This window comes from Coregonus clupeaformis, chromosome 20 (assembly GCF_020615455.1).
Source record: "Coregonus clupeaformis isolate EN_2021a chromosome 20, ASM2061545v1, whole genome shotgun sequence".
Classification (NCBI taxonomy): Eukaryota; Metazoa; Chordata; class Actinopteri; order Salmoniformes; family Salmonidae; genus Coregonus; species Coregonus clupeaformis.
The window spans coordinates 65,015,795-65,041,819 of NC_059211.1; the positions used below are offsets into that span (position 1 = coordinate 65,015,795).

The 26,025-nt window shown below is 46.6% G+C and overlaps 1 protein-coding gene across 1 annotated transcript in view; it reads right to left on the reverse strand.

Moving 5' to 3' along the window:
• homer2 (homer scaffold protein 2) overlaps window positions 1–26,025 on the reverse strand; it is a 47,342-nt gene that overhangs the window by 16,614 nt on the left and 4,703 nt on the right. The window contains 2 exon segments of the mRNA XM_045205729.1: window positions 6,689–6,845; window positions 15,638–15,777. Of these exon segments, the coding sequence (XP_045061664.1) occupies window positions 6,689–6,845; window positions 15,638–15,777 (297 nt within the window).

Here is a 26,025-nt window from a genome sequence, read left to right on the forward strand (position 1 = left end):
CAAGCGAAGGGAAAATGTGAGAGGAGGAGTTTGTTTGGCTGCTATGAAAGTGAACTATGTGTGCGGGTGATCAGTGGTGTATTCATTCCGCCAATTCTATTGAAAAACATTTCTTAAAACGGAAGCAAACGGAACGAAAAAGGGGGCTGGTCCTACCTGAGTTTGTCCAATTGAAACTCTCGTTTGAATTGCAAAACGTAAAACTGTTTGGACTAATGATTCCACCCTAGATCAGCTAGATGCAGGCAAGACTGTGCAAGGCGTTAGTGAATTTCTCACTGTCGGTCACCTTGATTACTCCAATTGGTCTATCAACCTGTGCACCTACGTTATAAACTTGAATTTGTAGGCTGTAGCATCCTCGTGATGGGTATAGGGCATATTAGAGTATCATGTAGTAGCCTAAACCTATCGATGCTACATGGAACTGGGTGAATGGAATATGAATGACAGTCATCCAATATGCTGTAACAGAAATAAGGCCATGCTCATAAAAAAACAGAAATCGTCCTCCCTAATCTTAAACGGCAAAAATATAAACGCAACATGTAAAGAGTTGGTCCCATGTTTCATGAGCTGAAATAAATAAAAATAAAATACATTTTCCATACACACAAAAAGCGTGTTTCTCTCAAATTTGTTTACATCCCTGTGAGTGAGCATTTCTCCTTTGCCAAAATAATCCATCCACCTGACAAGAGTGGCATATCAAGAAGCTAATTAAACAGCATGATCATTACATAGGTGCACCTTGTGCTGGGGGCAATACATTTACATTTTACATTTTAGTCATTTAGCAGACGCTCTTATCCAGAGCGACTTACAGTTAGTGAATACATATATATATTTTTTTGTCATTTTTTATTTATTTTTTTTCAAACTGGTCCCCCGTGGGAATCGAACCCACAACCCTGGCGTTGCAAACGCCATGCTCTATCAACTGAGCTACATCCCTGCCGGCCATTCCCTCCCCTACCCTGGACAACGCTAGGCCAATTGTGCGCCGCCCATGAGTCTCCCAGTCGCGGCCAGCTGCGACAGAGCCTGGATTCGAACCAGGATCTCTAGTGGCACAGCTAGCACTGCGATGCAGTGCCTTAGACCACTGCGCCACTCAGGAGACAATAAAAGGCCACTCTAAAATGAGCAGTTTTGTCACAACACAATGCCATAGATGTCTCAAGTTGAAGTAGCGTGCAATTGGCATGCTGACTGTAGGAATGTCCACCAGAGCTCTTGCCAGAGAATGTAATGTTCATTTCTCTACCATAAGCCATGTCCAACCGGCCTCACAACCGCAGACCAAGTGTAACCATGCCAGCCCAGGACCTCCACATCCAGCTTTTTCAGCTGCAGGATCGTCTGAGACCAGCCACCCGGACAGCTGATGAAACTGTGGGTTTGCACAACCGAAGAATTTCTCCACAAACTCTCTCAGGGAAGCTCATCTGCATGCTCGTCATCCTCACCAGGGTCTTGACCAGACTGCAGTTCGGCGTCGTAACCGACTTCCGTGGGCAAATGCTCACCTTCGATGGCCACTGGAGAAGTGTGCTCTTCACAGATTAATAATGGTTTCAACTGTACCGGGCAGATGGCAGACAGCGTGTATGGCGTTGTGTGGGCAAGCAGTTTGCTGATGTCAACGTTGTGAACAGAGTGCCCCATGGTGGCGGAGGGGTTATGGTATGGGAAGGCATAAGCTCCGGACAACTAACACAATTGCATTTTATCGATGGCAATTTGAATGAACAGATGCCGTGACAAGATCCTGTGGCCCATTGTCGTGCCATTAATCTGCCGCCATCACCTCATGTCAAATCAAATCAAATCAAATTTTATTGGTCACATGCGCCGAATACAACAGGTGCAGACATTGCAGTGAAATGCTTACTTACAGCCCTTAACCAACAGTGCATTTATTTTAAACAAAAAAAGTAAGAATAAACCAACAACAAAAAAAGTGTTGAGAAAAAAAGAGCAGAAGTAAAATAAAGTGACAGTAGGGAGACTATATATACAGTAAAATAAAGTGACAGTAGGGAGGCTATATATACAGGGGGGTACCGTTGCAGAGTCAATGTGCGGGGGCACCGGCTAGTTGAGGTAGTTGAGGTAATATGTACATGTGGGTAGAGTTAAAGTGACTATGCATAAATACTTAACAGAGTAGCAGCAGCGTAAAAAGGATGGGGTGGGGGGGCAGTGCAAATAGTCCGGGTAGCCATGATTAGCTGTTCAGGAGTCTTATGGCTTGGGGGTAGAAGCTGTTGAGAAGTCTTTTGGACCTAGACTTGGCACTCCGGTACCGCTTGCCGTGCGGTAGCAGAGAGAACAGTCTATGACTAGGGTGGCTGGAGTCTTTGACAATTTTGAGGGCCTTCCTCTGACACCGCCTGGTATAGAGGTCCTGGATGGCAGGGAGCTTTGCCCCAGTGATGTACTGGGCCGTACGCACTACCCTCTGTAGTGCCTTGCGGTCAGAGGCCAAGCAGTTGCCATACCAGGCGGTGATGCAACCAGTCAGGATGCTCTCGATGGTGCAGCTGTAGAATTTTTGAGGATCTGAGGACCCATGCCAAATCTTTTTAGTCTCCTGAGGGGGAATAGGCTTTGTCGTGCCCTCTTCACGACTGTCTTGGTGTGTTTGGACCATGATAGTTCGTTGGTGATGTGGACACCAAGGAACTTGAAGCTCTCAACCTGTTCCACTACAGCCCCGTCGATGAGAATGGGGGCGTGCTCAGTCCTCTTTTTTTCCTGTAGTCCACAATCATCTCCTTTGTCTTGGTCACGTTGAGGGAGAGGTTGTTGTCCTGGCACCACACGGCCAGATCTCTGACCTCCTCCCTATAGGCTGTCTCATCGTTGTCGGTGATCAGGCCTACCACTGTTGTGTCGTCGGCAAACTTAATGATGGTGTTGGAGTCGTGCCTGGCCATGCAGTCATGGGTGAACAGAGAGTACAGGAGGGGGACTGAGCACGCACCCCTGAGGGGCCCCCGTGTTGAGGATCAGTGTGGCAGATGTGTTGTTACCTACCCTTACCACCTGGGGGCGGCCCGTCAGGAAGTCCAGGATCCAGTTGCAGAGGGAGGTGTTTAGTCCCAGGATCCTTAGCTTAGTGATGAGCTTAGAGGGCACTATGGTGTTGAATGCTGAGCTGTAGTCAATGAATAGCATTCTCACGTAGGTGTTCCTCTTGTCCAGGTGGGAAAGGGCAGTGTGGAGTGCGATAGAGATTGCATCATCTGTGGATCTTTTGGGGCGGTATGCAAATTGGAGTGGGTCTAGGGTTTCTGGGATTATGCTGTTGATGTGAGCCATGACCAGTCTTTCAAAGCACTTCATGGCTACAGACGTCAGTGCTACGGGTCGGTAGTCATTTAGGCAGGTTATCTTAGAGTTCTTGGGCACGGGGACTATGGTGGTCTGCTTGAAACATGTTGGTATTACAGACTCAGTCAGGGACATGTTGAAAATGTCAGTGAAGACACTTGCCAGTTGGTCAGCACATGCTCGGAGTACACGTCCTGGTAATCCGTCTGGCCCTGCGGCCTTGTGAATGTTGACCTGCTTAAAAGTCTTACTCACATCGGCTACGGAGAGCGTGATCACATAGTCATCCGGAACAGCTGGTGCTCTCATGCATGCTTCAGTGTTGCTTGCCTCGAAGCGAGCATAGAAGTGGTTTAGCTCGTCTGGTAGGCTCGTGTCACTGGGCAGCTCGCGGCATTATAATGCACGGCCCCATGTCACAAGGATCTGCACACAATTCCTGGACGCTGAAAATGTCCCAGTTCTTCCATGGTCTGCTTACTCACCAGACATGTCACCCATTGAACATGTTTGGGATGCTCTGGATCGACATGTACGACAGCGTGTTCCAGTTCCTGCCTATATCCAGCAACTTCGCACAGCCATTGAAGAGGAGTGGGACAACATTCCACAGGCCACAATCAACAGCCTGATCAACTCTATGTGAAGGAGATGTGTCACGCTGCATGAGGCAAATGGTGGTCACACCAGATACTGACTGGTTTTCTGATCCACGCCACCTTTTCTTTTAAAGGTATCTGTGACCAACAAATGCATATCTGTATTCCCAGTCATGTGAAATCCATAGATTAGGGCCTAATTTATTTATTTCAGTTGACTGATTTCCTTCTATGAACTGTAACTCAGTAAAACCTTTGAAAATGTTGCATGTTTTTGTTCAGTGCATATAGAGACACTATAGAGGACCCTACGTAGATCTATCTACATAGAGACACTATAGAGGACCCTACGTAGATCTATCTACATAGACACTATAGAGGACCCTACGTAGATCTATCTACATAGAGACACTATAGAGGACCCTACGTAGATCTATCTACATAGAGACACTATAGAGGACCCTACGTAGATCTATCTACATAGAGACACTATAGAGGACCCTACGTAGATCTATCTACATAGAGACACTATAGAGGACCCTACGTAGATCTATCTACATAGAGACACTATAGAGGACCCTACGTAGATCTCTCTACATAGAGACACTATAGAGGACCCTACGTAGATCTCTCTACATAGAGACACTATAGAGGACCCTACGTAGATCTATCTACATAGAGACACTATAGAGGACCCTACGTAGATCTATCTACATAGAGACACTATAGAGGACCCTACGTAGATCTATCTACATAGACACTATAGAGGACCCTACATAGATCTATCTACATAGAGACACTATAGAGGACCCTACGTAGATCTATCTACATAGAGACACTATAGAGGACCCTACATAGATCTATCTACATAGAGACACTATAGAGGACCCTACGTAGATCTATCTACATAGACACTATAGAGGACCCTACGTAGATCTATCTACATAGAGACACTATAGAGGACCCTACGTAGATCTATCTACATAGAGACACTATAGAGGACCCTACGTAGATCTATCTACATAGAGACACTATAGAGGACCCTACGTAGAGCTATCTACATAGAGACACTATAGAGGACCCTACGTAGATCTATCTACATAGAGACACTATAGAGGACCCTACGTAGATCTATCTACATAGAGACACTATAGAGGACCCTACGTGAGATCTATCTACATAGACACTATAGAGGACCCTACGTAGATCTATCTACATAGAGACACTATAGAGGACCCTACGTAGATCTATCTACATAGAGACACTATAGAGGACCCTACGTAGATCTATCTACATAGAGACACTATAGAGGACCCTACGTAGATCTATCTACATAGAGACACTATAGAGGACCCTACGTAGATCTATCTACATAGAGACACTATAGAGGACCCTACGTAGATCTATCTACATAGAGACTATAGAGGACCCTACGTAGATCTATCTACATAGAGACACTATAGAGGACCCTACGTAGATCTATCTACATAGAGACACTATAGAGGACCCTACGTAGATCTATCTACATAGAGACACTATAGAGGACCCTACGTAGATCTATCTACATAGAGACACTATAGAGGACCCTACGTAGATCTATCTACATAGAGACACTATAGAGGACCCTACGTAGATCTATCTACATAGACACTATAGAGGACCCTACGTAGATCTATCTACATAGAGCGACACACTCAGGGAAAAGGTAACTCGATAAAGAAACATTACTGACACACCCCCTCTGTCTCATCTCCTCTGACCTAGAGCTGCAGATCTTCATAGAGCAGCACTAATATCAGGGGAAATATTCATTACTTGATTCAACAAGAAAATGTATGAAGGAACATGTATGTAAGTTCCAATAATTATAATGGAAGCTTTTAGCGTTCTAGAATGTTCTGAATCATGTCTGAATCTAAACCAAGCAGAAGTTAAAGCAGTTAGCATGCCGAGTTACTTCCTATTATCACATTTATATCTCCAGTTCCTCTTACTGTCTCATAACCCACCAGACAGCTAAACACTACATTAGATCATGATCTGCTGTGTTCTCAGCAGGGAGTCAGGGAACAGTAGGACTCCTGCCAACTAGAGCTCATTTCACTTTCATTATCAGAGTGTGGGATGGTGATGATGCTGATGCATGGGTACTGGACTCAAAAAACACATTCCTCTTCTGGAGTGATATTTCAACATTCTGGCACTGTAGTTACTACATGTAGGAACCTCTATAGTGTCTCTATGTAGATAGATCTACGTAGGGTCCTCTATAGTGTCTATGTAGATAGATCTACGTAGGGTCCTCTATAGTGTCTCTATATAGATAGATCTACGTAGGGCCCTCTATAGTGTCTATGTAGATAGATCTACGTAGGGTCCTCTATAGTGTCTATGTAGATAGATCTACGTAGGGTCCTCTATAGTGTCTCTATGTAGATAGATCTACGTAGGGTCCTCTATAGTGTCTCTATGTAGATACTATCTACATAGAGACACTATAGAGGACCCTACGTAGATCTATCTACATAGAGACACTATAGAGGATCCTACGTAGAGCTATCTACATAGAGACACTATAGAGGACCCTACGTAGATCTATCTACTAGATAGATCTACGTAGGGTCCTCTATAGTGTCTCTATGTAGATAGATCTACGTAGGGTCCTCTATAGTGTCTCTATGTAGATAGATCTACGTAGGGTCCTCTATAGTGTCTATATAGATAGATCTACGTAGGATCCTCCATATTACCTTTTCCCTCAGTGTGTCGCTCTCCTCCTTGCAGGTGTTGAGTTGTTTCTTCCAGATCTCTACGTTAGCGGAGGACTCTGTTAGCGCGTCTACCAGCCGAGCATTACTGTCCCGTAGAGTCTGGAGTTCTGTCTCCAACTTCTTAGCATTGGTGTTACTGGGGGGAGAAGAGGGGGGAGAGAGAGAGAGAGAGAGAGAGAGCGAGAGAGAGAGGGGAGAAGAAGAGAGAGAGAGGGGGAGGAGTGAAAGAGGGGGAGAAGAGAGAAAGAGAGAGGGGGAGAAGAGAAAGAGAGAGGGGGAGAAGAGAAAGAGAGAGGGGGAGAAGAGAAAGAGAGAGGGGAGAAGAGAAAGAGAGAGGGGGAGAAGAGAAAGAGAGAGGGGGAGAAGAGAAAGAGAGATGAAGAGAAAGAGAGAGGGGAGAAGAGAAAGAGATGAAGAGAAGAGAAAGAGATGAAGAGAAGAGAAAGAGAGAGGGGGAGAAGAGAAAGAGAGAGGGGGAGAAGAGAAAGAGAGAGGGGGAGAAGAGAAAGAGAGATGAAGAGAAAGAGAGATGAAGAGAAAGAGAGAGGGGAGAAGAGAAAGAGATGAAGAGAAGAGAAAGAGATGAAGAGAAGAGAAAGAGAGAGGGGGAGAAGAGAAAGAGAGAGGGGGAGAAGAGAAAGAGAGAGGGGGAGAAGAGAAAGAGAGAGGGGGAGAAGAGAAAGAGAGAGGGGGAGAAGAGAAAGAGAGAGGGGGAGGGGAGGGAAGAGAGAGGGAGGAGAGAGAGAGGGGGGAGGAGAGAGAGAGGGGGAGAAGAGAAAGAGAGAGGGGGAGAAGAGAAAGAGAGAGGGGGAGAAGAGAAAGAGAGAGGGGGAGAAGAGAAAGAGAGAGGGGGAGAAGAGAGAGAGAGACAGGGGGAGAAGAGAGAGAGAGACAGGGGGAGAAGAGAGAGAGAGACAGGGGGAGAAGAGAGAGAGAGACAGGGGGGAGAAGAGAGAGACAGGGGGAGGAGAGAGAGAGACAGGGGGAGGAGAGAGAGAGACAGGGGGAGAAGAGAGAGGGGGGAGAAGAGAGAGGGGGGAGAAGAGAGAGAGGGGGAGGGGAGGAGAGAAAGAGAGGGGAGAAAGAGAGGGGGGAGGGGAGAAAGAGAGGGGGGAGGGGAGAGAGAAAGAGGGGGAGGAGAGAGAGAGAGGGGGGAGGAGAGAGAGAGGGGGAGGAGAGAGAGAGGGGAGGAGAGAGAGAGGGGGAGGAGAGAGAGAGGGGGGAGGAGAGAGAGAGAGGGGGGAGGAGAGAGAGAGAGGGGGAGGAGAGAGAGAGGGGGAGGAGAGAGAGGGGGGAGGAGAGAGAGAGGGGGGGAGGAGAGGGTGGGGGGGGTGGAGAGGGGGAGGAGAGGGGGGAGGAGAGGGGGGTGGAGAGGGGGGGTGGAGAGGGGGAGGAGAGAGAGGGGGAGGAGAGGGGGAGGAGAGAGGGGGGGAGGAGAGAGAGAGAGGGGGGAGGAGAGAGAGGGGGGAGAAGAGAAAGAGAGAGGGGGAGGAGAGAGAGAGAGGGGGGAGGAGAGAGAGAGAGGGGGAGGAGAGAGAGAGGGGGAGGAGAGAGAGAGAGGGGGGAGAGAGAGAGGGGGAAGAGAGAGAGAGAGAGAAGAGAGAGAGAGGGAAGAGAGAGAGAGAGAGGGGGGAAGAGAGAGAGAGAGAGAGGGGGAAGAGAGAGAGAGAGAGGGGGGGGGAAGAGAGAGAGAGAGGGGGAAGAGAGAGAGAGAGGGGGAGGAGAGAGAGAGAGAGAGAGAGAGAGAGAGGGGGAGGAGAGATTAATGTTTTAACTCAATTTATGGTCAAAACCTACCAATATGCATATAAGGTCACAAGGTTTTGCTTTCTGCACGGCTGTTTTTTAGTATGATGGTTGGTTGGTTGGTTTAAACCCGTACCACCGTATTCTACAACATTACGTGTCAGATCATTCCCTGGCAGTTGGTTTATGGAACACAATCTTTCTTGACTGCTCTTAGCTGAGTGTTTAGGCCATGGACTAATAGCTTCCATCTGACTCTGAGGCAAGCTGATGTTGTTAGAGATTTGTAAACCACCTGGAAACCTCCAACTTAGCCTGCCATTATGACCATCTACTAGGGTATTTAAGGTGTTTTAGGGTCACCTGAACTCAATGTTCTGTTCTGTGTATTCTGTTGGTTCTCCACGTTCTATGATACGTGTTGAAATGTTTACTTACCTCTGTTCCACGGCGGTCATGTCTGTCGTTCGCTCCCCCTCCCTCCCTCCCTCCCACAGCGGTTTTGAGTCTGTTCTCTCCCCCTACCCCTCCCTCCTTATCTACCCCTCCCTCTCCCTCCTTACCTACCCCTCCCTCTCCATCCCTCCTTACCTACCCCTACCTATACCCCTACCTCCATCTCTCCCTCCTTACCTACCTCTCTCCCTCCTTACCTCTACCCCTCCCTCCTTACCCCTACTCCTTCCTCCTTACCTATACCCCTACCTCCATCTCTCCCGCCTTACCTACCTCTACCCCTACCTCCTCACCTCTACCCCATATCCTACCTCTACCCCTCCCTCTCCCTCCTTACCTACCTCTACCCCTCCCTCCTTATCTACCCCTCCCTCCTTACCTACCCCTCCCTCTCCCTCCTTACCTACCCCTCCCTCTCCCTCCTTACCTACCCCTCCCTCTCCCTCCTTACCTATACCCCTACCTCTCTCCCTCCTTACCTCTACCCCCTCCCTCCTTACCTCTACCTCCTTACCTCTACCCCTACCTCCTTACCTACCTCTACCTCTCCCTCCTTACCTCCCTCTACCCCTCCCTCCTTACCTCCCTCTACCCCTCCCTCCTTACCTCTACCCCTACCCCCACCTCTCCCTCCTTACCTCTTCCCCTACCTTCTCACCTCTACCCCTACCCCCTTACCCACCTCTACCCCCACCTCCTTACCCACCTCTACCCCTACCTCCTTACCCACCTCTACCCCTACCTCCTTACCCACCTCTACCCCTACCTCCTCACCTACCTCTACCCCTACCTCCTTACCTACCTCTACCCCTACCTCCTTACCTACCTCTAAGCCTCCCTCCTCACCTCTACCCCCTTACCTACCTCTACCCCCTACCCCCCTTACCTCCACTACCTCCTCACCTCTACCTCCTCACCTCTACCCCTACCTCCACCCCTCTACCTCCTCACCTCTACCCCTACCTCCACCCCTACCTCCTCACCTCTACCCCTACCTCCTTACCTACACTACCGTTCAAAAGATTGGGGTCACTTAGAAATGTCCTTGTTTTCCATGAAAACATACATGAAATTAGTTTGAATAGGAAATATAGCAAAATGCATAGGAAATTTTTAATAGAAATAATAATTATGTCCTTCAAAATTTGCTTTCTTCAAAGAATCATCCATTTGCAGCAATTACAGCCTTGCAGACATTTGGCATTCTAGTTGTCAATTTGTTGAGGTAATCTGAAGAGATTTCACCCCATGCTTCCTGAAGCACCTCCCACAAGTTGGATTGGCTTGATGGGCACTTCTTACGTACCATACGGTCAAGCTGCTCCCACAACAGCTCAATAGGGTTGAGATCCGGTGACTGTGCTGGCCACTCCATTATAGACAGAATACCAGCTCACTGCTTCTTCCCTAAATAATTCTTGCACAGTTTGGAGCTGTGCTTTGGGTCATTGTCCTGTTGTAGGAGGAAATTGGCTCCAATCAAGCGCCGTCCACAGGGTATGGCATGGCATTACCAAATGGAGTGATAGCCTTCCTTCTTCAAGATCCCTTTTACCCTGTACAAATCTCCCACTTTACCACCACCAAAGCACCCCCAGACCATCACATTGCCTCCACCATGCTTGACAGATGGTATCAAGCACTCCTCCAGCATCTTTTCATTTGGTCTGCGTCTCACAAATGTTCTTCTTTGTGATCCGAACACCTCAAACCTCGATTCGTCTGTCAATAACACTTTTTTCCAATCTTCCTCTGTCCAGTGTCTGTGTTCTTTTGCCCATCTTAATCTTTTCTTTTTATTGGCCAGTCTGAGATATGGCTTTTTCTTTGCAACTCTGCCTAGAAGGTCAGCATCCCGGAGTCAACTCTTCCCTGTTGACATTGAGACTGGTGTTTTGCGGGTACTATTTAATGAAGCTGCCAGTTGAGGACCTCTTTCTCAGTTGTGCACTGGGGCCTCCCACTCCTCTTACTATTCTGGTTAGAGCCAGTTTGCGCTGTAGTACACAGTGTTGTACGAGATCTTCAGTTTCTTGGCAATTTCTCGCATGGAAAAGCCTTCATTTCTCAGAACAAGAATAGACTGACACATTTCAGAAGAAAGTTATTTGTTTCTGGACATTTTGATTCTGTAATCGAACCCACAATTGCTGATGCTCCAGATACTCAACTAGTCTCAAGAAGGCCAGTTTTATTGCTTCTTTAATCAGCACAACAGTTTTCAGCTGTGCTAACATAATTGAAAAAGGGTTTTCGAATGATCAATTAGCCTTTTAAAATGATAAACTTGGATTAGCAAACACAACGTGCCATTGGAACACAGGACTGATGGTTGCTGATAATGGGCCTCTGTACGCCTATGTACAGTTGAAGTCGGAAGTTTACATACACTTAGGTTAGAGTCATTAAAACTTGTTTTTCAACCACTCCACAAATATCTTTTTAGCAAACTATAGTTTTGGCAAGTCGGTTAGGACATCTACATCTACTCTCTATGTGGTCCTCTGTAGCTCAGCTGGTAGAGCACGGCGCTTCAAATCAAATCAAATCAAATTTTATTGGTCACATGCGCCGAATACAACAGGTGCAGACATTACAGTGAAATGCTTACTTACAGCCCTTAACCAACAGTGCATTTATTTTAAACAAAAAAAGTAAGAATAAAACAACAACAAAAAAAGTGTTGAGAAAAAAAGAGCAGAAGTAAAATAAAGTGACAGTAGGGAGGCTATATATACAGTAAAATAAAGTGACAGTAGGGAGGCTATATATACAGGGGGGTACCGTTGCAGAGTCAATGTGCGGGGGCACCGGCTAGTTGAGGTAGTTGAGGTAATATGTACATGTGGGTAGAGTTAAAGTGACTATGCATAAATACTTAACAGAGTAGCAGCAGCGTAAAAAGGACGCTTGTAACGCCAAGGTAGTGGGTTCGATACCCGGGACCACCCATACACAAAAAAATGTATGCACGCACGACTGTAAGTCGCTTTGGATAAAAGCGTCTGCTAAATGGCATATTATTATTATTATTATTATTATTATTATTTGTGCATGACAAGTAATTTTCCAACAATTGTTTACAGACAGATTATTCCACTTATAATTCACTGTATCACAATTCCAGTGGGTCAGAAGTTGACATACACTATGTTGACTGTGCCTTTAAACAGCTTGGAAAATTCCAGAAAATGATATCATGGCTTTAGAAGCTTCTGATAGGCTAATTGACATCATTTGAGTCAATTGGAGGTGTACCTGTGGATGTATTTCAAGGCCTACCTTCAAACTCAGTGCCTCTTTGCTTGACATCATGGGAAAATCAAAAGAAATCAGCCAAGACCTCAGAAAAGAAATTGTAGACCTCCACAAGTCTGGTTCATCCTTGGGAGCAATTTCCAAACGCCTGAAGTTACCACGTTCATCTGTACAAACAACAGTACGCAAGTATAAACACCATGGGACCACGCAGCCGTCATACCGCTCAGGAAGGAGACGTGTTCTGTCTCCTAGAGATTAACGTACTTTGGTGCGAAAAGTGAAAATCAATCCCAGAACAACAGCAAAGGACCTTGTGACGATGCTGGAGGAAACAGGTACAAAAGTATCTACAGTGAGGGAAAAAAGTATTTGATCCCCTGCTGATTTTGTAAGTTTGCCCACTGACAAAGAAATGATCAGTCAATAATTTTAATGGTAGGTTTATTTGAACAGTGAGAGACAGAATAACAACAAAGAAATCAAGAAAAACGCATTGCAAGATCTCACCTCGTGGAGTTGCAATGATCATGAGAACGGTGAGGAATCAGCCCAGAACTACACGGGAGGATCTTGTCAATGATCTCAAGGCAGCTGGGACCATAGTCACCAAGAAAACAATTGGCAACACACTACGCAGTGAAGGACTGAAATCCTGCAGCGCCCGCAAGTTCCCCCTGCTCAAGAAAGCACATATACATGCCTGTCTGAAGTTTGCCAATGAACATCTGAATGATTCAGAGGAGAACTGAGTGAAAGTGTTGTGGTCAGATGAGACCAAAATGGAGCTCTTTGGCATCAACTCAACTCGCCATGTTTGGAGGAGGAGGAATGCTGCCTATGACCCCAAGAACACCATCCCCACCGTCAAACATGGAGGTGGAAACATTATGCTTTGGGGGTGTTTTTCTGCTAAGGGGACAGGACAACTTCACCGCATCAAAGGGACAATGGACGGAGCCATGTACTGTCAAATCTTGGGTGAGAACCTCCTTCCCTCGACCAGGGCATTGAAAATGGGTCGTGGATGGGTATTCCAGCATGACAATGACCCAAAACACACGGCCAAGGCAACAAAGGAGTGGTTCAAGTAGAAGCACATTAAGGTCCTGGAGTGGCCTAGCCAGTCTCCAGACCCTAATCTCACAGAAAATCTGTGGAGGGAGCTGAAGGTTTGAGTTACCAAACCTCAGCCTCGAAACCTTAATGACTGGGAGAAGATCTGCAAAGAGGAATGGGACAAAATCCCTCCTGAGATGTGTGCAAACCTGGTGGCCAACTACAAGAAACGTTTGACCACTGTGATTGCCAACAAGGGTTTTGCCACCAAGTACTAAGTCATGTTTTGCAGAGGGGTCAAATACTTATTTCCCTCATTAAAACTCAAATCAATTGATAACATTTTTGACATGCGTTTTTCTGGATTTTTTTGTTGTTATTCTGTCTCTCACTGTTGAAATAAACCTACCATTAAAATTATAGACTGATCATTTCTTTGTCAGTGGGCAAACGTACAAAATCAGCAGGGGATCAAATACTTATTTCCCTCACTGTATATCCACAGTAAAACAAGTCCTATATCGACATAACCTGAAAGGCCGCTCAGCAAGGAAGAAGCCACTGCTCCAAAACCGCCATAAAAAAGCCAGACTACGGTTTGCAACTGCACATGGGGACAAAGATCGTACTTTTTGGAGAAATGTCCTCTGGTCTGATGAAACAAAAATACAACTGTTTGGCCATAATGACCATGGTTATGTTTGGAGGAAAAAGGGGGTTGCTTGCAAGCCGAAGAACACCATCCCAACCGTGAAGAACGGGGGTGGCAGCATCATGCTGTGGGGGTGCTTTGCTACAGGAGGGACTGGTGCACTTCACAAAATAGATGGCATGAGGAAGGAAAATTATGTGGATATATTGAAGCAACATCTCAAGACATCAGTCAGGAAGTTAAAGCTTGGTCGCAAATGGGTCTTCCAAATGGACAATGACCCCAAGCACACTTCCAAAGTTGTGGCAACATGGCTTAAGGACAACAAAGTCAAGGTATTGGAGTGGCCATCACAAAGCCCTGACCTCAAGCCTATAGAACATTTGTGGGCAGAACTGAAAAAGCGTGTGCGAGCAAGGAGGCCTACAAACCTGACTCAGTTACACAAGCTCTGTCAGGAGGAATGGGCCAGAATTCACCCAACTTATTGTGCGAAGCTTGTGGAAGGCTACCCGAAATGTTTGACCCAAGTTAAACAATTTAAAGGCAATGCTACCAAATACTAATTGAGTGTATGTAAACTTCTGACCCACTGGGAATGTGATGAAATAAATAAAAGCTGAAATAAATAATTCTCTCTACTATTATTCTGACATTTCACATTCTTAAAATAAGGTGGTGATCCTAACTGACCTAAGACAGGGCATTGTTACTAGGATTAAATGTCAGGAATTGTGAAAAACTGAGTTTAAATGTATTTGGCTAAGGTGTATGTAAACTTCAGACTTCAACTGTAGATATTCCATAAAAAGATCAGCCATTTCCAGCTACAATAGCCATTTACAACATTAACAATGTCTACACTGTATTTTTGATCAATTTGATGTTATTTTAATGGACAAAAGAATTGCTTTTCTTTCGAAAACAAGGACATTTCTAAGTGACCCCAAACCTTTGAACGGTAGTGTACCTCTACCCCTCCCTCCTTACCTACCTCCATCTCTCCCTCCATCTCTCCCTCTACCCCTCCCTCTTTACCTCCCTCCATCTCTCCCCTACCCCTCCCTCCATCTCTCCCCTACCCCTCCCTCCATCTCTCCCTCTACCCCTCCCTCCTTCTCTCCCTCCATCTCTCCCCCTACCCCTCCCTCCATCTCTCCCTCTACCCCTCCCTCCTTCTCTCCCTCCATCTCTCCCCCTACCCCTCCCTCCATCTCTCCCTCTCTCTCTCCCTCTACCCCTCCCTCCTTACCTACCTCTATCTCTCCCTCCATCTCTCCCCCTACCCCTCCCTCCTTACCTACCTCCATCTCTCCCTCCATCTCTCCCCCTACCCCTCCCTCCATCTCTCCCCCTACCCCTCCCTCCATCTCTCCCTCTCCCTCTCCCCCTCCCTCCTTACCTACCTCCATCTCTCCCTCCATCTCTCCCCCTACCCCCCCCCTCCTTACCTCCCTCTATCTCTCCCTCCATCTCTCCCCCTACCCCTCCCTCCTTACCTCCCTCTATCTCTCCCTCCATCTCTCCCCCTACCCCTCCCTCCTTACCTCCCTCTATCTCTCCCTCCATCTCTCCCCCTACCCCTCCCTCCTTACCTCCCTCTATCTCTCCCTCCATCTCTCCCCCTACCCCTCCCTCCTTACCTACCTCTATCTCTCTCCCCCTACCCCTCCCTCCTTACCTACCACCATCTCTCCCTCCCTCCCTCCCTCCCTCCCTCTCTCTCTCCCTTCCTATCTCCATCTCTCCTTCCTTACCTCTGTTCCACAGTGGTCTTGAGTTTGTCATTCTCGCTCATCAGCGCTGCGGTCTCCGGTCCTCCGTGGGAGATCTTCTCATCGTCCGTCCCGTTGATGCTGGATGCCTGGGTGGACGAGGGGGTCTCGCGACCCGACTCCTGGAGGAGGAGGAGGGGCACAGGGGGAATACATCATGACATATGCCAGAGGATGATTCTGCTTCATAGAGCGGAGTCAGACTCCTGGAGGAGGGGGAGGGGCACAGGGGGAATACATCATGACATATGCCAGAGGATGATTCTGCTTCATAGAGCGGAGTCTGACTCCTGCCATCTGTAATTATCTGTAGTCAGATAGTCCTGAGCAGGTCTGGCAGACCATGTCGTTATAGCAACACTCCGATAGTAACAGCTAGCTAGTACTGAGCAGCTCTGGCAGACCATTTAGTTATAGGTTACATCCCAAATAGCACCCTATTCCCTTTATAGTGCACTACTATTGACCAGGGTCCATAGGGAATAAGATGCTATTTGGGATACATGCATAGTAACAGTTAGACAGTACTAGCAGACCTGGCAGGCTAAGGCTGGCTGGGTGAGAGGCTAGAAAAAACACCTCTCAAACCATCATCTGCATCCCAAATGGCACCCTATTCCCTATATTGTCCACTGCTTTTGACCAGGGCCAATAGGGAATAGGGTGCCAATTTGGGACACACACAGGTAACTGCCAAAATAAAAAAAGGGAAAAAACCAACATAAAGTGTCTTAATAGGGTGTTGATGGTGGAAAACACTGTCGGTCTCAGGCACCGCTCCAGAATCTCCTGTAAGTGTTCAGTTGGGTCGGGCCCTGGTAGAAGGTAGTCTGCTATATAGGGAACGGGGTGCTGTTTAGGACACTCCCATCCTCTCCTCTCTCTGCCATGTGTTGCAAGGGTTTGATCAGGTAAACCAGCAATATATTCATGAATACAGTAATCTCGGTTAACCCAGAGCTAAAGTCTCACGTAATTGGTCGGCTGCTCGATTACATTTCTGGGTCCACAGCTGTCAAGAGATGGGATTAAGAGATGCTAGAACAAGGAGATCCACCCTCTCTCAACAAAGTTATGGGCCGAATGTCCCCTCCCCTTACGAAATTTGAAAGATGCTAACACCTGCGAAATCGGGATTTGTCCAAATAACCAGTGATGAAAAACCCTAACACCGGAACTACTGCTGCTCATTGGCCCACACATCCCTTTCCTTCCTGACAGATTCTAAAGGTACCAGTTATGTTTACGTAGATCTGTCCAAGAGATATTATGAATCCAATAACAACCAGCTACTGGTAATGAATGTGGATATGATGAAGATACAGTGGGGAAAAAAAGTATTTAGTCAGCCACCAATTGTGCAAGTTCTCCCACTTAAAAAGATGAGAGAGGCCTGTAATTTTCATCATAGGTACACGTCAACTATGACAGACAAATTGAGAAAAAAAAATCCAGAAAATCCCATTGTAGGGTTTTTAATGAATTTATTTGCAAATTATGGTGGAAAATAAGTATTTGGTCACCTACAAACAAGCAAGATTTCTGGCTCTCACAGACCTGTAACAACTTCTTTAAGAGGCTCCTCTGTCCTCCACTCGTTACCTGTATTAATGGCACCTGTTTGAACTTGTTATCAGTATAAAAGACACCTGTCCACAACCTCAAACAGTCACACTCCAAACTTCACAATGGCCAAGACCAAAGAGCTGTCAAAGGACACCAAAAACAAAATTGTAGACCTGCACCAGGCTGGGAAGACTGAATCTGCAATAGGTAAGCAGCTTGGTTTGAAGAAATCAACTGTGGGAGCAATTATTAGGAAATGGAAGACATACAAGACCACTGATAATCTCCCTCGATCTGGGGCTCCACGCAAGATCTCACCCTGTGGGGTCAAAATGATCACAAGAACGGTGAGCAAAATCCCAGAACCACACGGGGGGACCTAGTGAATGACCTGCAGAGAGCTGGGACCAAAGTAACAAAGCCAACCATCAGTAACACACTACGCCGCCAGGGACTCAAATCCTGCAGTGCGAGACGTGTCCCCCTGCTTAAGCCAGTACATGTCCAGGCCCGTCTGAAGTGCATTTGGATGATCCAGAAGAGGATTGGGAGAATGTCATATGGTCAGATGAAACCAAAATATAACTTTTTGGTAAAAACTCAACTCGTCATGTTTGGAGGACAAAGAATGCTGAGTTGCATCCAAAGAACACCATACCTACTGTGAAGCATAGGGTTGGAAACATCATGCTTTGGGGCTGTTTTTCTGCAAAGGGACCAGGACGACTGATCCGTGTAAACGAAAGAATGAATGGGGCCATGTATCGTGAGATTTTGAGTGAAACCCTCCTTCCATCAGCAAGGGCATTGAAGATGAAACGTGGCTGGGTCTTTCAGCATGACAATGATCCCAAACACACCGGCCGGGCAACGAAGGAGTGGCTTCGTAAGAAGCATTTCAAGGTCCTGGAGTGGCCTAGCCAGTCTCCAGATCTCAACCCCATAGAAAATCTTTGGAGGGAGTTGAAAGTCTGTGTTGCCCAGCGACAGCCCCAAAACATCACTGCTCTAGAGGAGATCTGCATGGAGGAATGGGCCAAAATACCAGCAACAGTGTGTGAAAACCTTGTGAAGACTTACAGAAAACGCTTTGACCTGTGTCATTGCCAACAAAGGGTATATAACAAAGTATTGAGAAACTTTTGTTATTGACCAAATACTTATTTTCCACCATCATATGCCAATAAATTCATTAAAAATCCTACAATGTGATTTTCTGGATTTTTTTTTCTCATTTTGTCTGTCATAGTTGACGTGTACCTATGATGAAAATTACAGGCCTCTCATCTTTTTAAGTGGGAGAACTTGCACAATTGGTGGCTGACTAAATACTTTTTTTCCCCACTGTATTATCATCACAGCCCAGTAGAACACATACTAAATAATTATCTACGCATATTAAAAGCCTATTCAACTTTATCCAATCAATGTAAAATAGAGTAATAGAGTCCAGTTTCCTCTGAATGGGATTCATGGGCAATGCAAATAGTCTGGGTAGCCATTTGATTAGATGTTCAGGAGTCTTATGGCTTGGGGGTAGAATCTGTTTAGAAGCCTTTTGGACCTAGACTTGGTGCTCCGGTATCGCTTGCCGTGCGGTAGCAGGGAGAACAGTCTATGACTAGGGTTGCTGGAGTCTTTGACAATTTTTAGGGCCTTCCTCTGACACTGCCTGGTATAGAGGTCCTGGATGGCAGGAAGCTTGGCCCCAGTGATGTACTGGGCCGGACGCACTACCCTCTGTAGTGCCTTGCGGTCGGAGACCGAGCAGTTGCCATACCAAGCAGTGATGCAACCAGTCAGGATGTTCTCGATGATGCAGCTGTAGAACCTTTTGAGGATCTGAGGACCCATGCCAAATCTTTTCAGTCTCCTTAAGTGGAATAGGTTTTGTCGTGCCCTCTTCACGACTGTCTTGGTGTGCTTGGACCATGTTAGTTTGTTGGTGATGTGGACACCAAGGAACTTGAAGCTCTCAACCTGCTCCACTACAGCCCTGTCGATGAGAATGGAGGTCCTCTTCTTTTTCCTGTAGTCCACAATCATCTCCTTTGTCTTGATCACGTTGAGGGAGTGGTTGTTGTCCTGGCACCACACGGCCAGGTCTCTGACCTCCTCCCTATAGGTTGTCTCGTCGTTGTCGGTGATCAGGCCTACCACTGTTGTGTCATCGGCAAACTTAATGATGGTGTTGGAGTCGTGCCTGGCCATGCAGTCATGAGTGAACAGGGAGTACAGGAGGGGACTGAACACGCACCCGAGGGCCCCCCGTGTTGAGGATCAGCGTGGCGGATATGTTGTTACCTACCCTTACCACCTGGGGGCGGCCCGTCAGGAAGTCCAGGATCCAGTTGCAGAGGTAGGTGTTTAGTCCCAGGATCCTTAGCTTAGTGATGAGCTTTGTTGGCACTATGGTTTGAACGCTGAGCTTTAGTCAATGAATAGCATTCTCACATAGGTGTTCCTTTTGTCCAGGTGTGAAAGGGCAGTGTGGAGCGCAATAGATTGCATCATCTGTGGATCTGTTGGGGCGGTATGCAAATTGGAGTGGGTCTAGGGTTTCTGGGATAATGGTGTTGATGTGAGCCATGACCAGCCTTTCAAAGCACTTCATGGATACAGACGTGAGTGCTACGGGTCAGTAGACATTTAGACAGGTTACCTTAGTGTTATTGGGCACAGGGACTATGGTGGTCTGCTTGAAACATGTTGGTATTACAGACTTAGACAGGGAGAACGGTTTAAAATATCAGTGAAGACACTTTCCAGTTGGTCAGCGCATGCTTGGAGTACACGTCCTGGTAATCCGTCTTGCCCTGCGGCCTTGTGAATGTTGACCTGTTTAAAGGTCTTACTTACATTGACTACGGAGAGCGTGATCACACAGTTGTCCGGAACAGCTGATGCTCTCATGCATGTTTCAGTGTTACTTGCTGTGCTGCTCTGCTGTTTGTTGCTACTTGGCTACCTGCCAAACTATTCACGTTTTACTTTTAATAAACGTTTAATTAATCTCTGTGTTCAACAAATTTACCAACTTTTTAGTTTTGTCCTCACTCATCTTTTTTCGTTAAACTTTTTCACCCCGGACGTTTATCCCGAGACAGAAGAGTCACTTTCCTGTGCGTTTTAGCTGCCAACTTTACGTTATTTTCCTTTTTCCATCGCAACTTTTTTCCCTTATTCAACTTTTTTCACCCGGACGCTTCATCTGGACATGGTTCATCAACATCTTCAACAGCCGAAGCTAAGTAGTAACATTAACATGATGTCTTCTAATTGCAGTCGCTGTACTCATAATATACAGGAGAATTCTCGCCTTACGGCGAGAATAGCTGTGCTACAAGCCCAGCTTCAGACGCAATCGTTAGGCAAGAGTAATATCAGTGTAGGAAAGGAAGAAACAGCGTCTGTGCCACCAGCAAGTACAGACAGTAACGTTAGTATAAATCCCCCCGCACAGTCCCCGCAGCCGGACAACTTTCTCATGGCTTCTGGAGGGAAATACTGTTGGAATGCTCAACCGGTGTCGCTCATTCAGCCGACAGAAACCTTCAACCGGTTTTCCCCATTATGTAGCGAGTCGGAGTCTGAGTCTGAGTCTTCTCTAGTCTCTACTCCTCCCGCTACGGGGTCTGAGACTCGAAGGCTCCCACCATTAGCTCTGACAAATTGAAAACCCTAGTCATTGGCGACTCCATTACCCGCAGTATTAGACTTAAAACGAATCACCCAGCGATCATACACTGTTTACCAGGGGGGCAGGGCTACCGACGTTAAGGCTAATCTAAAGATGGTGCTGGCTAAAGCTAAAACTGGCGAGTGTAGAGAGTATAGAGATATTGTTATCCACGTCGGCACCAACGATGTTAGGATGAAACAGTCAGAGGTCACCAAGTGCAACATAGCTTCAGCGTGTAAATCAGCTAGAAAGATGTGTCGGCATCGAGTAATTGTCTCTGGCCCCCTCCCAGTTAGGGGAAGTGACGAGCTCTACAGCAGAGTCTCAGCACTCAATCGCTGGTTGAAAACTGTTTTCTGCCCCTCCCAAAAGATAACATTTGTGGATAATTGGCCCTCTTTCTGGGACTCACCCACAAACAGGATCAAGCCTGACCTGCTGAGGAGTGACGGACTCCATCCTAGCTGGAGGGGTGCTCTCCTCTTATCTACCAACATAGATAGGGCTCTAACTCCTCTAGCCCCACAGTGAAATAGGGTGCAGGCCAGGCAGCAGGCTGTTAGCCAACCTGCCAGCTTAGTGGAGTCTGCCAATAGCATAGTCAGTGTAGTCCAGCTCAGCCATACCCATTGAGACTGTGTCTGTGCCCTCGACCTAGGTTGGGCAAAACTAAACATGGTGGTGTTCACCCTAGCAATCTTATTAGGATAAAGACCTCCTCCATTCCTGCCATTATTGAAAGAGATCGTGATACCTCACATCTCAAAATAGGGTTACTTAATGTTAGATCCCTCACTTCAAAGGCAGTCATAGTCAATGAACTAATCACTGATCATAATCTTGATGTGATTGGCCTGACTGAAACATGGCTTAAGCCTGATGAATTTGCTGTGTTAAATGAGGCCTCACCTCCTGGTTACACTAGTGACCATATTCCCGTGCATCCCGCAAAGGCGGAGGTGTTGCTAACATTTACGATAGCAAATTTCAATTTACAAAAAAAAATGACGTTTTCATCTTTCGAGCTTCTAGTCATGAAATCTATGCAGCCTACTCAATCACTTTTTATAGCTACTGTTTACAGGCCTCCTGGGCCATATACAGCGTTCCTCTCTGAGTTTCCTGAATTCCTATCAGACCTTGTAGTCATAGCAGATCATATTCTAATTTTTGGTGATTTTAATATTCACATGGAGAAGTCCACAGACCCACTCCAAAAGTCTTTCGGAGCCATTATCGACTCAGTGGGTTTTGTCCAACATGTCTCTGGACCTACTCACTGCCACAGTCATACTCTGGACCTAGTTTTGTCCCATGGAATAAATGTTGTAGATCTTAATGTTTTTCCACAAAATCCTGGACTATCGGACCACCATTTTATTACGTTTGCAATCGCAACAAATAATCTGCTCAGACCCCAACCAAGGAGCATCAAAAGTCGTGCTATAAATTCTCAGACAACACAAAAATTCATTGATGCCCTTCCAGACTCCTTCTGCCTACCCAAGGACGTCAGAGGACAAAAATCAGTTAACCACTTAACTGAGGAACTCAATTTAACCTTGCGCAATACCCTAGATGCAGTTGCACCCCTAAAAACGAAAAACATTTGTCATAAGAAACTAGCTCCCTGGTATACAGAAAATACCCGAGCTTTGAAGCAAGCTTCCAGGAAATTGGAACGGAAATGGCGCCACACCAAACTGGAAGTCTTCCGACTAGCTTGGAAAGACAGTACCGTGCAGTACCGAAGAGCCCTCACTGCTGCTCGATCATCCTACTTTTCCAAATTAATCGAGGAAAATAAGAACAATCCAAAATTTCTTTTTGATACTGTTGCAAAGCTAACTAAAAAGCAGCATTCCCCAAGAGAGGATGGTTTTCACTTCAGCAGTGATAAATTCATGAACTTCTTTGAGGAAAAGATCATGACCATTAGAAAGCAAATTACGGACTCCTCTTTGAATCTGCGTATTCCTCCAGGGCTTAGCTGTCCTGGATCTGCACAGATCTGCGAGGGCCTGGGATCGGGAGAGACACTTAAGTGTTTTAGTACTATATCTCTTGACACAATGATGAAAATAATCATGGCCTCTAAACCTTCAAGCTGCATACTGGATCCTATTCCTACTAAACTGCTGAAGGAGCTGCTTCCTGTGCTTGGCCCTCCTATGTTGAACATAATAAACAGCTCTCTATCCACCGGATGTGTACCAAACTCACTAAAAGTGGCAGTGATAAAGCCTCTCTTGAAAAAAGCCAAACCTTGACCCGGAAAATATAAAAAACTATCGGCCTATATCGAATCTTCCATTCCTCTCAAAAATTTTAGAAAAGCTGTTGCGCAGCAACTCACTGCCTTTCTGAAGACAAACAATGTATACGAAATGCTTCAGTCTGGTTTTAGACCCCATCATAGCACTGAGACTGCACTTGTGAAGGTGGTAAATGACCTTTTAATGGCGTCAGACCGAGGCTCTGCATCTGTCCTCGTGCTACTAGACCTTAGTGCTGCCTTTGACACCATCGATCACCACATTCTTTTGGAGAGACTGGAAACCCAAATTGGTCTACACGGACAAGTTCTGGCCTGGTTTAGATCCTACCTGTCGGAAAGATATCAGTTTGTCTCTGTGAATGGTCTGTCCTCCGACAAATCAACTGTACATTTCGGTGTTCCTCAAGGTTCCGTTTTAGGACCACTATTGTTTTCACTATATATTTTACCTCTTGGGGATGTTATTCGAAAACATAATGTTAACTTTCACTGCTATGCGGATGACACACAGCTGTACATTTCAATGAAGCATGGTGAAGCCCCCAAAATTGCCCTCGCTAGAAGCCTGTGTTTCAGACATAAGGAAGTGGATGGCTGAAAACTTTTTACTTTTAAACTCGGACAAAACAGAGATGCTTGTTCTAGGTCCCAAGAAACAAAGAGATCTTCTGTTAAATCTGACAATTAATCTTGATGGTTGTAAAGTCGTCTCAAATAAAACTGTGAAGGACCTAGGCGTTACTCTTGACCCTGATCTCTCTTTTGACGAACATATCAAGACTGTTTCAAGGACAGCTTTTTTCCATCTACGTAACATTGCAAAAATCAGAAATTTTCTGTCCAAAAATGATGCAGAAAAATTGATCCATGCATTTGTTACTTCTAGATTGGACTACTGCAATGCTCTATTTTCCGGCTACCGGATAAAGCACTAAATAAACTTCAGTTAGTGCTAAATACGGCTGCTAGAATCCTGACTAGAACCAAGAAATTTGATCATATTACTCCAGTGCTAGCTTCCCTACACTGGCTTCCTGTTAAGGCAAGGGCTGATTTCAAGGTTTTACTGTTAACCTATAAAGCGTTACATGGGCTTGCTCCTACCTATCTTTCCGAGTTGGTCCTGCCGTACATACCAATACGTACGCTACGGTCACAAGACGAGGCCTCCTAATTGTCCCTAGAATTTCTAAGCAAACAGCGGGAGGCAGGGCTTTCTCCTATAGATCTCCATTTTTATGGAACAGTCTGCCTACCCATGTGAGAGACGCAGACTCGGTCTCAACCTTTAAGTCTTTACTGAAGACTTATCTCTTCAGTAGGTCATATGATTGAGTGTAGTCTGGCCCAGGAGTGTGAAGGTGAACGGAAAGGCTGGAGCAACGAACAGCCCTTGCTGTCTCTGCCAGGCCGGTTCCCCTCTCCACTGGGGTTCTCTGCCTCTAACCCTGTTGCAGGGGCTGAGTCACTGGCTTGCTGGTGCTCTTTCATGCCGTCCCTGGGAGGGGGTGCGTCACTTGAGTGGGGTTGAGTTACTGACGTGATCTTCCTGTCTGGGTTGGCGCCCCCCCTTGGTTTGTGCTGTGGTGGAGACCTCTGTGGGCTATACTCGGCCTTGTCTCAGGATTGTAAGTTGGTGGTTGGGGATATCCCTCTAGTGGTGCGGGGGCTGTGCTTTGGCGGAGTGGGTGGGGTTATATCCTTCCTGTTTGGCCCTGTCCGGGGTTTCTTCGGATGGGGCCACAGTGTCTCCGGACCGCTCCTGTCTCAGCCTCCAGTATTTATGCTGCAGTAGTTTATGTGTCGGGGGGCTGGGGTTAGTTGGTTATACCTGGAGTACTTCTCCTGTCTTATCCAGTGTCCTGTGTGAATTTAAGTATGCTCTCTCTAATTCTCTCGTTCTCTCTTTCTCTCTGAGAACCTGAGCCCTAGGACCATACGTCAGGACTACCGGGCATGATGACACCTTGCTGTCCCCAGTCCGCCTGGCCTTGCTGCTATTCCAGTTTCAACTGTTCTGCCTGCGGCTACGAAACCCCTACCTGTCCCAGACCTGCTGTTTTCAACTCTAAATGATCGGCTATGAAAAGCCAACTGAGAGACCTGAGCCCTAGGACCATACGTCGGGACTACCGGCCGTGGTGACTCCTTGCTGTCCCCAGTCCGCCTGGCCTTGCTGCTATTCCAGTTTAAACTGTTCTGCCTGCGGTTATGGAACCCCTACCTGTCCCAGACCTGCTGTTTTAAACTCTAATGACCGGCTATGAAAAGCCAACTGAGATTTATTCCTGATTATTATTTGACCATGCTTGTCACTTATGAACATTTTTGAACATCTTGGCATGGTTCTGTTATAATCTCCACCTCGGCACAGCCAGAAGAGGACTGGCCACCCCTCATAGCCTGGTTCCTCTCTAGGTTTCTTCCTAGGTTTTGCCTTTCTAGGGAGTTTTTCCTAGCCACCGTGCTTCTACACCTGCATTACTAGCTGTTTGGGGTTTTAGGCTGGGTTTCTGTACAGCACTTCGAGATATTAGCTGATGTAAGAAGGGCTATATAAAATAAAATTGATTGATTGATTGACTTGCCTCGAAGCGAGCATAGAAGTAATTTAGCTCATCTGGTAGGCTCGTGTCACTGGGCAGCTCGCGGCTGTGCTTCCCTTTGTAGTCTGTAATAGTTTGCAAGCCCTGCCACATCCGACGAGCGTCAGAGCCAGTGTAGTACGATTCAATCTTAGTCCTGTATTGACGCTTTGCCTGTTTGATGGTTCGTCAGAGGGCATAGCGGGATTTCTTATAAGCTTCCGGGTTAGAGTCCCGCTCCTTGAAAGCGGCAGCTCTA